We start from the raw sequence: 14,577 nt of genomic DNA on the forward strand, positions 1-14,577 counted from the left end.
AAAATGAATAAAATGTCAAAACCACCCATATAGGCTCTTCTCAATTCTTTTCTTCTCCAGAATTGTGCAGGCTCTTCTTAAACATATATTTTTCCACATGATATTTAGAATAATAGCATATATATATATATATATATGTATATGATGTAGAAGACTACACATCATTTATGAAATATGACTATTTCTGAGTAGTGGGATTGAGGAATGAGGTCTTTTACTTGCTATATTATAGATGTCTGTGTTTCTTGAATTTTGAGGAACAAGCAAGTATTAGCTTAGTAACAAATATTCAGTGAAGATTTAAAGAAATATATCAGCATATGTAAATATTATAATCAAAGACCTTAATGAAGTGTTTGTGTCTTTTAGTGTTTTGTTTTTGTTATTTTTTTTTTATGCTTGGTCTCTTTGGGTTTTGCAATATGCAATGATTTCATCTGCCAATAATAAATATTTAGTTTCATAAAACATTAAAACCCTGTTTAATTTTTATGTTTCTTTCTTTTTCTCCTTGTCTAATTGCATTTGATAGCATTTCTAGAACAATGTTAAATGTGGTGACAGTGGAATTTCTGCTGTTTTATCTCTAAGTTTAATGGAGCACTTAATATTTCACCATTGAGCATGACTCTGGCTTATATTCTATTTTATTTTACTAAAGTTGTTTTTTTTTAATTAAAAAATAAATCCTAAGCATCACTTAAATCTACATTGCCAATGTCACATCTTAATTCATGAAATTTTATTAATATGTAAAAAAGGGACTTCACAGCATATTTATCAGTCTTGTGATAGGGCATTTATTGGATTTTTATCTAATTAAATTATTCCTTAGGCTATAAAAACAATATTTCACTCTTCTCAGTGGATAAAAGTGTCTTTAACTTAATATTAAAACATTTTCTGGGGGCGCCTGGGTGGCGCAGTCGGTTAAGCGTCCGACTTCAGCCAGGTCACGATCTTGCGGTCCGCGAGTTCGAGCCCCGCGTCAGGCTCTGGGCTGATGGCTCAGAGCCTGGAGCCTGTTTCCGATTCTGTGTCTCCCTCTCTCTCTGCCCCTCCCCCGTTCATGCTCTGTCTCTCTCTGTCCCAAAAATAAATAAACGTTGAAAAAAAAAAAAAAAAGAAAAAACATTTTCTGATTATTTATCTTTTTTGTTTAATAGCTAGTCCAATTTATACTTTGCAGCAACTAATTTGTCATAGAAAAAGTCCTCAGCCTCTGCGAGTTCTCTTCTCCTTGTTGAGAAACCTTTACCCAGAGTAGAAAGGGAGTGACCCTAATAATTTACAGTTGAGGAGTCCACCAGGTCAACTCAAGTGTTTCTGCAGAATTCAGCATTGAAATTTCATTTTTCAAACCTCAGGGGCTTCCCGGGTCATTTGCTTCACATTTGGTTTTCACCAGTAGCTTCTGGAGTGTTAACGTATTCCTCCCACCCACCAAATTTTACTCATCATACTTTCTTTGCCTGAACAGCTGCCTCCTTGTGAACTATACACAAATCCCACATGAATGCCACAAGCAAATAAAAGGTAGAAGTTAGATTAGACTTCAGTGTGCATCTAAAATAAACTAAATAAATGAATAAACAAGATTAAATGCAGATATTCATCACAGAAATGAAGCTTTGGAAAATTCCTTCACCCTATTGTTTCCCCATTTCTGTGGTTACAGTGGTTAATAGTGCAGCTGGGGAGGTAACTGTGGATGGGGAAGGCAACTGACTCCTTACACGTGGCTGCCCAGATGTGCCGCTCACTCAGGGATGCAGTGCCTGCCTCTGAGCATCCCAGCCTGGCATCATTCTATCCTGAATGATGGTGAGGAAGCACACTAGTATAGCATCATTCACTAACATGCTGATTCATTCATCCCATGTTTATGGTTAAGTGCCTTCTAGACCTTAGGTGCTGTGTTTAACAACAGACATAAACCCCAATAAGTCATAGAGTGCTTAGAAGACCAGAGGGGAGTCAGATGAGGTAATTGCAGATCAATGTGGTGACAGTAGGGGTAAGCATAAGGTACTGTAGGATTTCTCCATAAACCCTGATACACACATGAAATTTATTATGCCACACCCCTGATTGAAATCCTTCCAAGTACCCCCACCCCCTGAAGGCTAAATCAAAACTTCTAAGCCTGGCATGTCAAATGCTTAACCACTGGTCCCCACCAACTGTGCCACATGCCATCTCAGCCACTGCTCAGTAGACTTTGTGCCTGTGGATGGCTTCCAGTGGACCACCTGCTGAATGAACCAGCAACACTCTTCATTCATTCTCTCTGTGAGATACACTGACACCCATGTTGAGACTTGGCTGCCAACAGGCTATCCTCCAGTGCTCTCTGTACCCACCAAGTGAGCCACAAACTCACCCAAGTCAGTCCTGCGTGTCCCAAACTCATTTAGGCCAGTTCAACCTGTTACTGTAATCACATTATGAAGCTGATAAAGTATGAGTATGCAAAGAAAGTCTGATGCTGATCTATAAGAACTACCTTCAATGGTTTGAAAATACTTGACAAAGGCATGTTGAAAGACTATTGCTAGGGGCACCTAGGTGGTTCAGTTGGTTAAGCATCCAACTCTTGATTTCAGCTCAGGTCATGATCTTAGGGTTCGTGTGTTCGAGCCCTGCATCAGGCTCTGTGCTGACAGTGCGGAGCCTGCTTAGGATTCTTTCTCTCTCTCTGTCTCTCAATCTCTCCCAAAAAATAAATAAACTAAAAAAAATTTTTTTTTAACTGAAAAAAATTAAAAATTAAAAAAATTAAAAAAAAAGAATATTGCTACCCATATGTTTGATAACATGATGGTGCAAGATTAGGCTGAGGGATACCTTTAAAAAGTTAAGCATTTACACTTAGATTTTTTTGTAGGTGTTTGAAAGTCCTTATCCATTTTAAAGAAAGCAAAACTAGACAAAGTAGTTGATGTTTTGCAGTGTGTTACCAAAGAAAGATAAGGTGAAACTATGGTCAGCAACCCACAACCCAAAGGAGAAGGTTTGGCCTTGTTACAAAAGGGTGGTGAATGGACATACAAATGTTTTTAATTAAAATAAAATGTTCCAGGCATATATGTATTATTTTTTTATACAAGTGCCCTGTGTCTGACTTTTGGGAATAACCACCAATGCCCTACTGTTCCCGACTGAGGCTGACAAGGAGACATCACCTATTGTAGCTGTAACTCTTTACATGCCCCAGTGCTCTGTCACAGCTCCATGGCTTTGAGCTCATTGTTTCCTCTGCTAGGAAATGTCCTCTGGGCTCCTATATCTGGCACATTCCTACTTACTCTGTCTTGCCACATCAAGTGCGATTTCCTTCACATTACCTCTCCCGGTTTGTTTGTTTCTTGTTTGTTTGTTTGTTTGTTTGTTTTCTCAGCCAGCGGCAGAATGTCCTTCCTATATTTGGGGACCACCCCAATCTATGAGGCACAGCCTCTTACTGGAGAAGATGTAAATGCCACCTATATTCTTCTCTGCTTCCCATTGCTAGGGCCCAGGCACATGAGCTCGGCATAGTTCTGATCAACCACAGGCTCCAGCTCTACCTCTAAACTGGTGGCCAGTAGGTGAAGCTGCTGGACGTTGCTGCCCGCTCTGCTCTGGGGTTGGTGGTGACAACGGCGGAGGCTCTTTTCAGTTTCTGGATGTGCCAGTGGTAGAGATAAGGGGAGGCTCTGTGAACTCCATGTTCGATTCTCAGGTATTCTGGGAGCACTCTAGTAGCCTTTATTAAATTCCTTTTCTGCACAAATCAGCCTAAATTTGTGTCCATTGCTTACACTGAGAATCCTGATAATGCTTTGCCTGCAAGCAGTGATACGACATTGGAACTATCCCTATGTGTCTCTGTCCCCCTGTGATAGTGAGCTGGGAACAGTACATTTCATCCCTGTAACTCCAGTGCCTAGCACAGAACAAAGTAAGGCAAGGCAGATCTTCAACAAATTGCTGTTTAATTCATTAACTTGTGAATTAATTACTTAATCGATGAGTGACATTCCTCTGAAAATCCAAATATAAAATGACAGCAAGTGACACCAGAATGTTTTCAGTGGTTGAGGAGGTCTGTGGCCTATTCTGTCCTTATTCTTCACAGAAGACAAGCACAGGCACAGAGAGTTCCATAGCATTTAATTAAATATGAGATGGTGACACACGTTGGATAGTTGTATACTTAGCAGCTCTGCAAAATGTTTGTAACGCATATGGGAGGTACATGGTCAAATCAGAGACCTTCACTGTAGTGAATGATGGGTAGTTTTTAGAAAAACCCCAGAAAAAAACCACTGAGCTGACACAAAGGCCATCTGATCTGCACCATTCCAGATGTCTTGACCACATATTCTCACCACCTTCCTGCTGGTTCCGTCTTGTAGCCTCTCCAGAAGTGCTATGGAAACACAATATGCACATCTGAAATAGCCTCTACTTGGCTTTTCTGAAGGAAATTTGCGTGGAAACTAGAATGACAGGAGAGGCAAAGGCTAGTGGAAAATCAGTCGAATAATCCAAGGGCTCCCTAGACCCAGCCAAGATTGTTTAATTGCCCAAATCAGCTGCCTGTTTACCGGTTCTCATTTCATGCTCTACAGAACTAGCAGTTAACGCTTCTGACTTATGCATTGTGTCTGAGACCAATTTTTCTTTCCTAATGAAATGCAAAAGGAGGTTGGTGGGAACAAACTTGCAATCTGACATTATACCTTGTCCTTGAGTATAAAATCAATCATTAGCAGCAATTATGATTATAAGAGTATAATACATGGATTTTAAATCCCTCCAGTAACAGATAGACGTTCACACACTAAATTCAAATAATAACCTGTGCCCCAAAATACTGAAACATGGGATTTTAGAGCGGGGGTGGCTTTGATCTTTATCGAGACTTATCTCCTTATTTCTTCAAGAGATTGTCTATTATATCAGGGGAACAAACTTATGGCTTCCAGTCCTGAATTAACATGTAAGGTTTCTGTGTTCCAATTTCCCTAGAAGTTAAAGATGACAACAACACACCTCATAGGACCTCTGTGAATAAGGTATAGGACACCCAGGTTGGCATGGGATTTCCTGTGATAACCTCCTCTTTGAGACCTAGTTCCCATTTCTACAAAAGGTAAAGAACACACGTCCACCTGGTGGAAAATGTCTTCTAGGGCTGACACACCAGGTAGGTTCTGCTTTCCCGCCACACAGATGTATATCACTTGTCTGGCATTTTCCCTGACTGTCTGCAATTGGGCACCCTGAACATGCCTCTATTATAGCACTTTGTGTTATTGGATCATTTGTTTACAAAGTTGCCACTTTTATCAGATTTTCCACCTTATGAGGGCAGGGTCCCCAACTTTATTCACCTAACCCTGTGGCTGGCACATAGCAGGCTTTCCATGAATACTTGCCAAGGAAATGAAAGGGATAATGCTTAGGGAAATGCTTTGAAAATCACAAAAGCACTAACAACTCTAAGGGAATAAGAGATTATATTCATCACTACTGATTCAGAGAAAAGGATTTGGAAAGTACGATGGCCAACAGAGGAGTAAATGATCTTATTATCATTAGGCCTCAAAGCCAACAGATATGATTTTAGTCCAAAATTTAAAACCCCCTTTACAGATATCACAAAACAAAACAAACAAGAAAATTGAAAATTTAAAAACACTTAGCCCTCCAAAAACTAAAAGCAGGACAAAAAGGTGTGAAATGTAAACAAAAACAACGGAAACAACCCCTTGAACAAAACAAAACTCTGAACTATGCCCTTCATTACTTCCTGTGCCTCTGCTGCTCTGTGTGGTTCTGCATCTGTCCATGGTCTGGGGGGCTGTGGGATGGGTGTTGGCAGCACTCCTCTGAGCTGAGATTTCTCAGCTGCCTTGACTTGGTTTGAGCTCGTCACTAAAAATTCATCTAGACCAAGAAATGCATGTTCTTTACCTTCAAGAACATGGCCCCAGTCGGCTCACTCACTGCATGTGCTTATAACTCTTCTCCCTGAAGCTTGTGGCAACATCCACAGGTATAAAACTCAGGACAATTTGTGGATGCATTTGGATTGGGGCAGTCTCTACACACAGAGAAGTGTTATTCCTGGCTCATTGCTCAAATGCACCTGTGTCTGGAGTTGGCAACAGGTTCTTCTATTTCAGATGGATGCAGCCGGGTGGTATTAGCAAGACAATCATGCTCTCGATAACTAACAACAGAAATTCTGGGCTTCTACTTTTTCAGAAAAACAGAATCGAATGGGATGTGTGGGGAACAAACTTCAGTTTTCGTAGACATGGCTGGCCATGGTAGTTCATACATCACGTGACCCTTTCTTTCTCAGTGTTTTTAGTTTGGTGGCCATGTCTCTGTCTGGGACACTCCTGGTTTATGCTTGTTGTCCTGGAATGAGTATTTATAACTCCTCCTTTCACTTTCAAAAATGACCCAGTTTGGACAATAAATGACATAGTCACTCCATTTGTTATTAGTGGGGTTTGTCACTCAAGAATAGGATAGTCCCTAGTCAAGGAGAAGGCACATGCTTTGGGGGGAACCATGGTTAGACTCCCGACCATCAAACCCCACACTGAGGGGGGAGCAAAATGGACAAGTTACTTCATACTTCCAAGTCTCCATTCCATCATCTATTAAAAAAGAGAATAATAATAATGATGATAATAATTGTACCAATGCCTGGGATTACTATGAGGATGTAGGGAGACAAGCTATGTAGAGCCCACTGGTATATAGTAAGTCTTAACAATGATGGCTATCATCCTTGTTCTCCTTTTCCTCTTTCTTTCCTTGCCCTCTTCCTGCCTTCCTACCCCCTCCCTTCTCTCCTCCATCCTTTCTTTCATTCTTTCCTGTTTTTTTTCCCTGAAATAATGGAATAATTTGGGTTGCCTGAAGCAGAGTGCTCCTGCCTCAAGACAAATGCCCCTGGAGTGAAAAGGAGTGATCCAAGCCATGCTTCTGAATCCTGTAGATGATACAGAGGGCTTGCCTTAATTCTGTCTTCTTTGTGCTTCGAGGAAGAGTAGGCAGAGCTCAGTCATCTTTGTCAGTCATCATGGTTCCAGTCCTGGGTTTCTGAAAATTCACTGGTTTTGGTAGAAACTGGACATGGTGACATAGGCTTCTTCCTGGCTCGATCCCAAGGAAGTGAGAATGGGTTGTCCCTGGGCAGCTGGGTTCAATGTCAGGATTCCTGATTGGAAAGGAAATGGAGTGGGCCCAGGGCCATTTGTAGTTCCAGGGACAAGCAGCAGGCCCTGGTACACATGAGGCCCATTCTTGCCACCATCCCTGAAGTCTGGGGGTCTGGAAGATGGGAGCACAAGAGCCTCACACATACTGACATTCCCAGCCAGGCATCCGAGGGGTGAATCTCCTCTGAACGTTTTTGGGGTGATGACTGCATGCTCAGATGGCCAGGTGGGGCTCTGCACACCCCCTACAAGCCTCTGCTTTTCAGACTCCTCTGGTTGTGGCAGAGAAGTGTCTTGCAGAAAGCCTTCGGCTTCATCTCTAGCTTGAATGCCATCCACCTTATGAATCTGGCAGTCCAGGAAACTTTCAGGATTGAAACTCACATTCAAATTCTACACCAAAAAAAGAGAGAAGGCATTGAGAGTGCTCCAAAGAGACACACCAGCAAAGGTTCAGTTCAGGGAAAGATGTAACAAACTTTCTGACAGGGGTTTACCAGAGAATGTCAGAGAATTACCCACATGTTCTAGTTGACTCTACCACTGGATGCACTCTGACATGTCAGTCTGAAGGGACTGGCCATGCCCTCCAGCCCCATGAAAGCCCAGGAGACTTCTGAGACTTGTATCTCATTTTAGTTTTCTATATCCAGGGAGCTGCAGCTAGGATCTTGCAGTTATGGGATGCACAAAAGACCAACACTTGTGGTTCAACTGTTCCCTATCCTGCAATATTATTCTTGGCTTTTGGAATGCCTCCAACATTATGATAGAATCACCAGAAGCACTTACCTTTTTTGGTTTCTTGCAAAGTTGTTCCAGAGTCTTCTTATGATCTGGGAGACTGGGCCACACAATAGGTTTAATTCTGAAATAAGAGGACATTGAGAAAGATGAAATGAACAGTGAGGGAGCATGCATGCACAATAGGTCTTTCCACCCATTCTGAGCCAGAAATCAGAAGAGCAGATTTCTAGTCTTGGGTCAGCCACAACTCTTCACCCTCAAGAGGCTTGGCAAGGGTGTGGCTATGAAACCAACATTCCCCCGGCTCTTCTACTCTTAATATAGGTGTTGTCATCCTACTCCTTCTCTTAACTGATAGCAACTCCTCTGCTCTGATTTTTGTGGAAGTGAGGAATATTTTCTAAACCACCCAGGGAAATTAGAGTATCATGGGGCACCTCAATGGTTCAGTTGGTTGAGCATCCGACTTCAGTCAGGTCATAATCTCATGGTTTGTGAGTTGGAGCCCTGCATCAGGTTCTGTGCTATCAGCACAGAACCTGCTTCAGATCCTCTGTCCCCCCCTGTCTCTGCCCCTCACCCACTTGCTCTCTCTCTCTCTCTCAAAAATAAATAAACATTAAAAAAGACAAAAAGACAAATTGAAGTATCATGAGAGCATGTGGCACTGTGCTGAAGGCATCTTCCTAGAACATTAATAACTTGATGGTATGTGTCAAAAGCATCATTTTCATAATGAAACAGACAGGGCTCTGTCATGAGGTAGAATGCAAAAGTCCCATGAATTTGTGTGCTGAAATTCAAGACTTCAAATACATTCTGTATTTTCCATGGGTACCCCCAGCTGCCCAGACATTTTGGAGGCATGGTTCCCACTATTTTAGAAGAAAAAGTTTGGGGGCAGGGTTTGCCCTATGTCTAATTTATGTATTTTCACCCCTTATGAAATTAAATGTGGAAATTCACCAGTGCCTTAGGGTGGGGAGGGATGTTGGGCACTACAATTCCTGAAATGTCTTTTTCCCTTTGTAGTTTTCTCATCAATAAATAGGCTAGAGCTCCAACTGTCTGGGACCCCATGTAACCATCCTATTGATTAAAGTTCACCTTTTTTTCCATAATGCACAGGCCAAGATGACCATCAGAGACACAGAGAAGAAACTCAGAATGCTAATAGTTAGTAAAATAGGATCCATCCTCCCTGGAATGCAAGGAAAGATCTTGGTTAGTAATCATTAAACATGGAGTTGGGGAAGCTTTCAGTATGCTTTGAGTTTATTTAGTAACTCGAGACCATTTACTATTTCTTCAAAGTCACCCTTCAGTGAACAGGATAATGTACTAGCTTTATGCACAAAGAATTTTGGCTTCAGTAAGTGGCACTCACGTGAGTGACCAGGTGTAGAACATCTGTCATTTGAAATGTAAAAGTGGCCCAGCAGTAAGGATAGCAGTACTCTTTCCCCAACATCTACCATCAAGAGAAGTAAACCTAGCAGGGGAATCAGGAGGGGGATGCTCTACCTCACAGGTTCATCAAGTTCCAGTCTGAGAATGGGATGTTGGTATGTCAAGAATAGTTCCCCTCATACTTCAAAGAGAAGGTATATGTGGAGTGAGCCGTGTTCTTTGGCTTTTCTGGCCATTCTCACTTTCTAGACCATGTGGATACTTTTGTTATTCTGGAAAAGGAGGCATGAATGAGCAGCACTAACCTGCTCATCTTCTATCACCAAAGGTGTTCCCCTAGAGGAGCTTTTGAGAGACCAGCCATTGGGATTCCAGTCTAAATTGGTAGAGTGGAGGTAGTAGGTGGGGACTTTATTCAGAATTATTATCAGCTCCCAAGAACACCTGGGTCAGTGGAATCCAGGGCAGCCTATATCATTTGATCAATGACTATGGGTTCTATTCCCACTACTTCCTTATTCTTCACAAGAGGGCCAAATATGGCAGGTCATTCTCCAAAGACAGTGTAAACATACCCTCAGGGGAGTCCTAACATGTGGGTTCCTTTCACCTTTCTGCCTCTCACTCTTGTTCACACACCTTAACATGCAAAGCACTTTGCAGGGGACAAAGATTCTGCTGTCACTTCCCACCTGTGATCTCTGGAGTTCTGAAGTGGAAGCTTGGACTCCATTCACTCCAGAAGCCTTCAAAATAGTCATGATTAGGAATGGACCGGACTTTAATCTCATACATTGCATCAGGTTGTAGCTTTCTCTGTAGGAGTGCCAGCTTTGTACTGGATAAGTTCACATGCTAAAGAGCAAAACATGCCATTATATTTTTAGGGTCAAAAAAGACGTGTTGCCTAGATCCCCCAAATCATTTCAGGTTAAGTGACTTTAGTCATGTGGGTACTCTTGTTAGGAAAAGGAGATATGACATGGAGAGGAGGATGTGTGAGCTCATAAATGATGCTACCAGTGGTCAAGGAGGGCAACAGTACCATGGGTCTTTGTTTAGGTGAGCTGGACTCTTCAATACCAGGAGGATATAAATCACTCCCAGGCCCCCACCTTCTTTTCCACACTTCGATTTCTCTCTCTCTCTTTTTTTTCTCTTTTTCTCCTCTTTCACATCCCAAAGGAAAATACAAGGGAATGGTAAGGTAAGTGAGCAGGAATAATTTCTCTCTAGAAAGATTCAATTCTACATTGCAAATAGCAATATAGAGAACAAAAGTCTCTTCAGCAATGTGCATTATCCTTAAGCAAAAACTATCAATTTGATGGATAAAAAGTTAATATTCCACTGTTATTTACATTTATACTTATTTGATTATTAGTTTTCATATATTTATTGCATTTACATGTATCTTATTTTATGAGACATTTCCAAGTTTCTTGCTAATTTTTTCTGTTGTTACATTTGTCCTTTTCTTAATGATTTATAAGGCCTCTTTATATATGAAGGATATTAACCATCTGTCAGTTGTATGTATGGCAATTTAATCCTAATATCTAATTTGCCTTACAATTTTGATTGTCATGTGTGCTGACATTTATAAGCCTTTATTTTTATATATTCATATGTATCCATCTTTTTCTCTCTTTACTGCTTTTATGCTTAGAATATTTTTCTTCATCTCAAGATTACATAAGCATTTACCTATATTTTTTCTACCTTGTTTAGTGTTTTCACTTTTACATAATTTATTTAAATCATCTTTTTATTCTATTTTTTAAGTTAGGCATTTAACTTAATTATTTCCCCAAACAGCTAACTGTCCTGGTATCATTTATTCAAAATTCTTTTCTTGGGGCTCTGGGCTGGCTCAGTTGGAGGAGTGTGCAACTCTTGATCTGGGGTGATGAGTTTGAGCCCCACAATATATATATATATATATATATATATATATTTTTTTTTTTTTTTTTTTTAATGCTTCCTTTCTCCACTATAGTTGCTTTTCCATTGGTGCAATTTTCAAATGAAGACTCAAGAGAACAGGACCAAGGTACCCTCGTTTGTGTGGTAGAAGGAGGGTAGAACTGTTTTAGGGTAGACATTACACTTATGTAAGTACTATACAGCAGCATATTGCAAACAAAGAAGGCTGATCCTGGCCTAAGAAAAGAGAACAGCATGGGTATAAATAGGCATTCTTTTCACTGTGAGAAAGATAAGCCATCATCTGGTTTTTGTCCATGTGTTACAAATAGGACAGAATTTAAGCCAGTGAGCCCAGAGGAGCCTAAAAACCTGGGACACTTTACTTTTCTCCCACCTTCTCTTCAAGATAGATTGCAGGGATGGCCAGACCATTCCAATGACAATGAGAGCTATAACAGGATGGCCCAGAGAAGATCCAGGTTTTGTGAAACCTGAATTTCTTATACTTTGGGGAACTTCTTTCAGTAAAAGGTATATTTTGAACACAAAATTGCAAGGGGCCCTCCCCAGGTGAATGTACCTCTGGGATGAAAAAATTTATAACATTAAGAAGTTTTTATTTTATGATTTTATATACATATATTATAATTTTATGTATTTTATAGAAATTTACTTATTCAATATACTTATGCAGTCATCTTTATGCATTTTTAAATGTATAAATGTAGTTGATCTACATACCATCCAGTCATTTTCATGTTTTTCCTGGCGATAGGCTACCTCATGCAATAATTCTTTCACATACTTCTTTTGTAAGTGAGATGTGTTAAATGTCACCAGAAAGTCATTTGCTCCCTCACGATAGATGACTCTTACGTCAAAAGGAGCCTCAGGTTTAACTGGAAAAGAAAAAGAAAGGAGGTCAGTCTATAGGGCAGTCAAGAAAATAATTATACTTTTTGAAGTTCATCCATTCTGAAAATCACATTCTTTTTCTGGGTCAGTAATCAAGCAACAAATCAGAAAACATTTATTCTTCCTGGTTCAAAGCTTGACTAGACTTTTCAGCCTCCTCTGCAGTAGAATGTAGCCTTGTGAACAACGTGAGTGGAAATGTGCACCACCTCCCACCTGGCCCAGAAAGCTTACATGTGTGACCTTATGTTTGTTCCCTTTCCACCATTTGGAGTCATATGTTGAAGACAGTGGAACCACAGGATGAAAGAAGCCTGAATATTGTTTGAAAGAGCACTATGCACACATTAGAAATACCCATTTTGGCTTTTATGTGAGCAAGAAATAAACTTACGGTGTTTGAGATATCATGTTTTAGGGCTTATTTGTTATAGCAGCTAGTGCTAATTCTACACTAAAACACATTCACTTTGCCTTTTGAATACTACAGAATTTGTTACTAAGTAGCCTCAAAGCAGGAGTGTTTAAACTTTGAGTCTTCATTATTCCAATAAATTGGGTTTTAAGCTGGGAGCCTTGTACCTCATCTCAGCTATATAGAAGCTGAGGGTCTGCATTCTGTCCCTAAGCTCATAATTTTTAGTGTGACTTTAGTCTGGTTGGTATTGGCTCTGAATTCCTCTCTAGTCTCTTTCTTCTGTCTGCCTGCTGAGCAAACTTACTCTTAGGATCACAGGCACCATATATGAAATGCTGTTGGAGGGAAATAGGTTTTATTTCAGGCAGAACCTACCCTGAGAAAGGTACTGAATTCTTTGAAAAGCATGCATGTCAAGCAGCCTCCCCATCATTGACCAGGGGTTTTCCTGTCTTGGGTTCTTAGCTGCTCTATCACCAAAGCCTGGGACGTTTGTTTTCTAAAGATGGGGCAGCCACTTTTTTGCATGGCTGGTCTCAGAGAATGAGAGCACATAGACTAAAATCTAATCTAAACCTATTGTTAATGAGAGAGTATGTGTTCATTAAACTCTTACCCTCTAGATTGAGCTGAATTCTAGGCTCTCTGCACTGGGCTTTATGGCAGACTTGTTGACCCAGTAAAGTGAACTCATGTAATGGAGTTTGGCTCACTTACTGTAGTCACTTGCTCATAGTGGTGACCACCTAAGTTTCTCCTGCATTGCCCCAGAGATCCTGAAAAAGAGGAAGTGTCTCCTTTGCCCTTGGATGTCTTATAAAAGGGGAAGTTTATCCTTCTTTACTTTTAGATTCACTTTAGAAAGGGGAGATACCCTGGGGGAACAGGAGGAAAGGGTGGTGAGTGTAGAGAAACAGACCAACAGAGAACCCCTGCCAAGCCAGTTCCTACTCTTCATTCAAGGACTAATTAAGATTCACATTTTCAGTGAAACCTCTGATGCTAAATTCCTTGCCTCATCCCCATCTCTCAAGGTCTCATAATAATGGAAGAATTAAGCAAAGAACAGACTGATATTGATTATACACCTACTAAGCACTTATGCCAGCTTCCACCAATAATCTCTATCATCACTACATTGATGAAGAAACTGAGTCTCAGAGAGGTTAATTAACTTAAGTTCGGGTTCCTATAAAATAGTTTGATATGATTTAAATCCAATTCTGTCTGATTCTGAAGCTCACTCTTCTTCATTTAGCTTTTCTTTCTGTACTCCATTATCTCACTCTGGCTTGTCCAGGTGTCTTCCAAATAGTGCTGTCTCTGGTTCAAAGAGTGTCTCTGAGCACATCAGAAAAAGTTGCTCATTTCTCAAGCAACATTTTTATAGCTTAGTTTATTCTGTGAGCAAACTGAACAATTACACAGACTCACTCTACCAAGACAAATGGGAAGGCAGGAAGCTGACCCTCTAGCCTTATCAGAGGGCCCATATCTAAAGAAGGGGGAGTGAGGGGCAGGTGGTTGCAGGGTAGCTCTGGTCTAGGGCTCAATCAGGAACTTCCAATTTAAATTCAATTAAATGACAGTTCTGCTAATCAAATGTCACCTTAGGAATCAGAAGAAGGTGCTGCTGAGCGACATACCTCCATTACCTCTCATCTGGTTGCTTAAGGGTGCTTTTCAAAGCCTGAAGGGGCTCACCACACCCAGTTCACAAGGGCCCAGGCTACCAGCTGTGAGCACAACTACCTTTCTTCCTTGGCCTCTCAGATGTGGCTTGGTAGGTTTGCTTCTGCTGAGATATAGAAAATAGGCTTCTGAGAGCACTGGATATGTGAGATCTGGGGATTCAGATCAGCAGGGTGCTACCTGGAGTCTTGAGTAGTCACATGCTCGCTCTGTAAAATGCCATGATGCTGTCAGAGG

The 14,577-nt window shown here is 40.8% G+C and overlaps 1 protein-coding gene across 2 annotated transcripts in view; it reads right to left on the reverse strand.

The window, feature by feature from the left end:
- Window positions 1-3,960: 3,960 nt before the first annotated feature.
- The window catches only part of IL7R (interleukin 7 receptor), a 28,416-nt gene continuing 17,799 nt past the window's right edge, over window positions 3,961-14,577 (reverse strand). For both annotated transcript variants that reach the window (XM_047093586.1, XM_047093591.1), the window contains exons 4-8: window positions 12,057-12,214; window positions 10,079-10,241; window positions 9,084-9,177; window positions 8,022-8,097; window positions 3,961-7,622 (exon numbers count right to left, since the gene is read on the reverse strand). In XM_047093586.1, the coding sequence (XP_046949542.1) occupies window positions 7,119-7,622; window positions 8,022-8,097; window positions 9,084-9,177; window positions 10,079-10,241; window positions 12,057-12,214 (995 nt within the window). In that variant the 3' untranslated portion in view covers window positions 3,961-7,118. The remainder of the gene's footprint in view (window positions 7,623-8,021; window positions 8,098-9,083; window positions 9,178-10,078; window positions 10,242-12,056; window positions 12,215-14,577) is intronic.

Source organism: Lynx rufus, unplaced genomic scaffold (genome assembly GCF_022079265.1).
Source record: "Lynx rufus isolate CCGP_SWC_20201006 ecotype Redwood Valley unplaced genomic scaffold, mLynRuf1.p SCAF_1, whole genome shotgun sequence".
In the NCBI taxonomy this organism is placed as follows: Eukaryota; Metazoa; Chordata; class Mammalia; order Carnivora; family Felidae; genus Lynx; species Lynx rufus.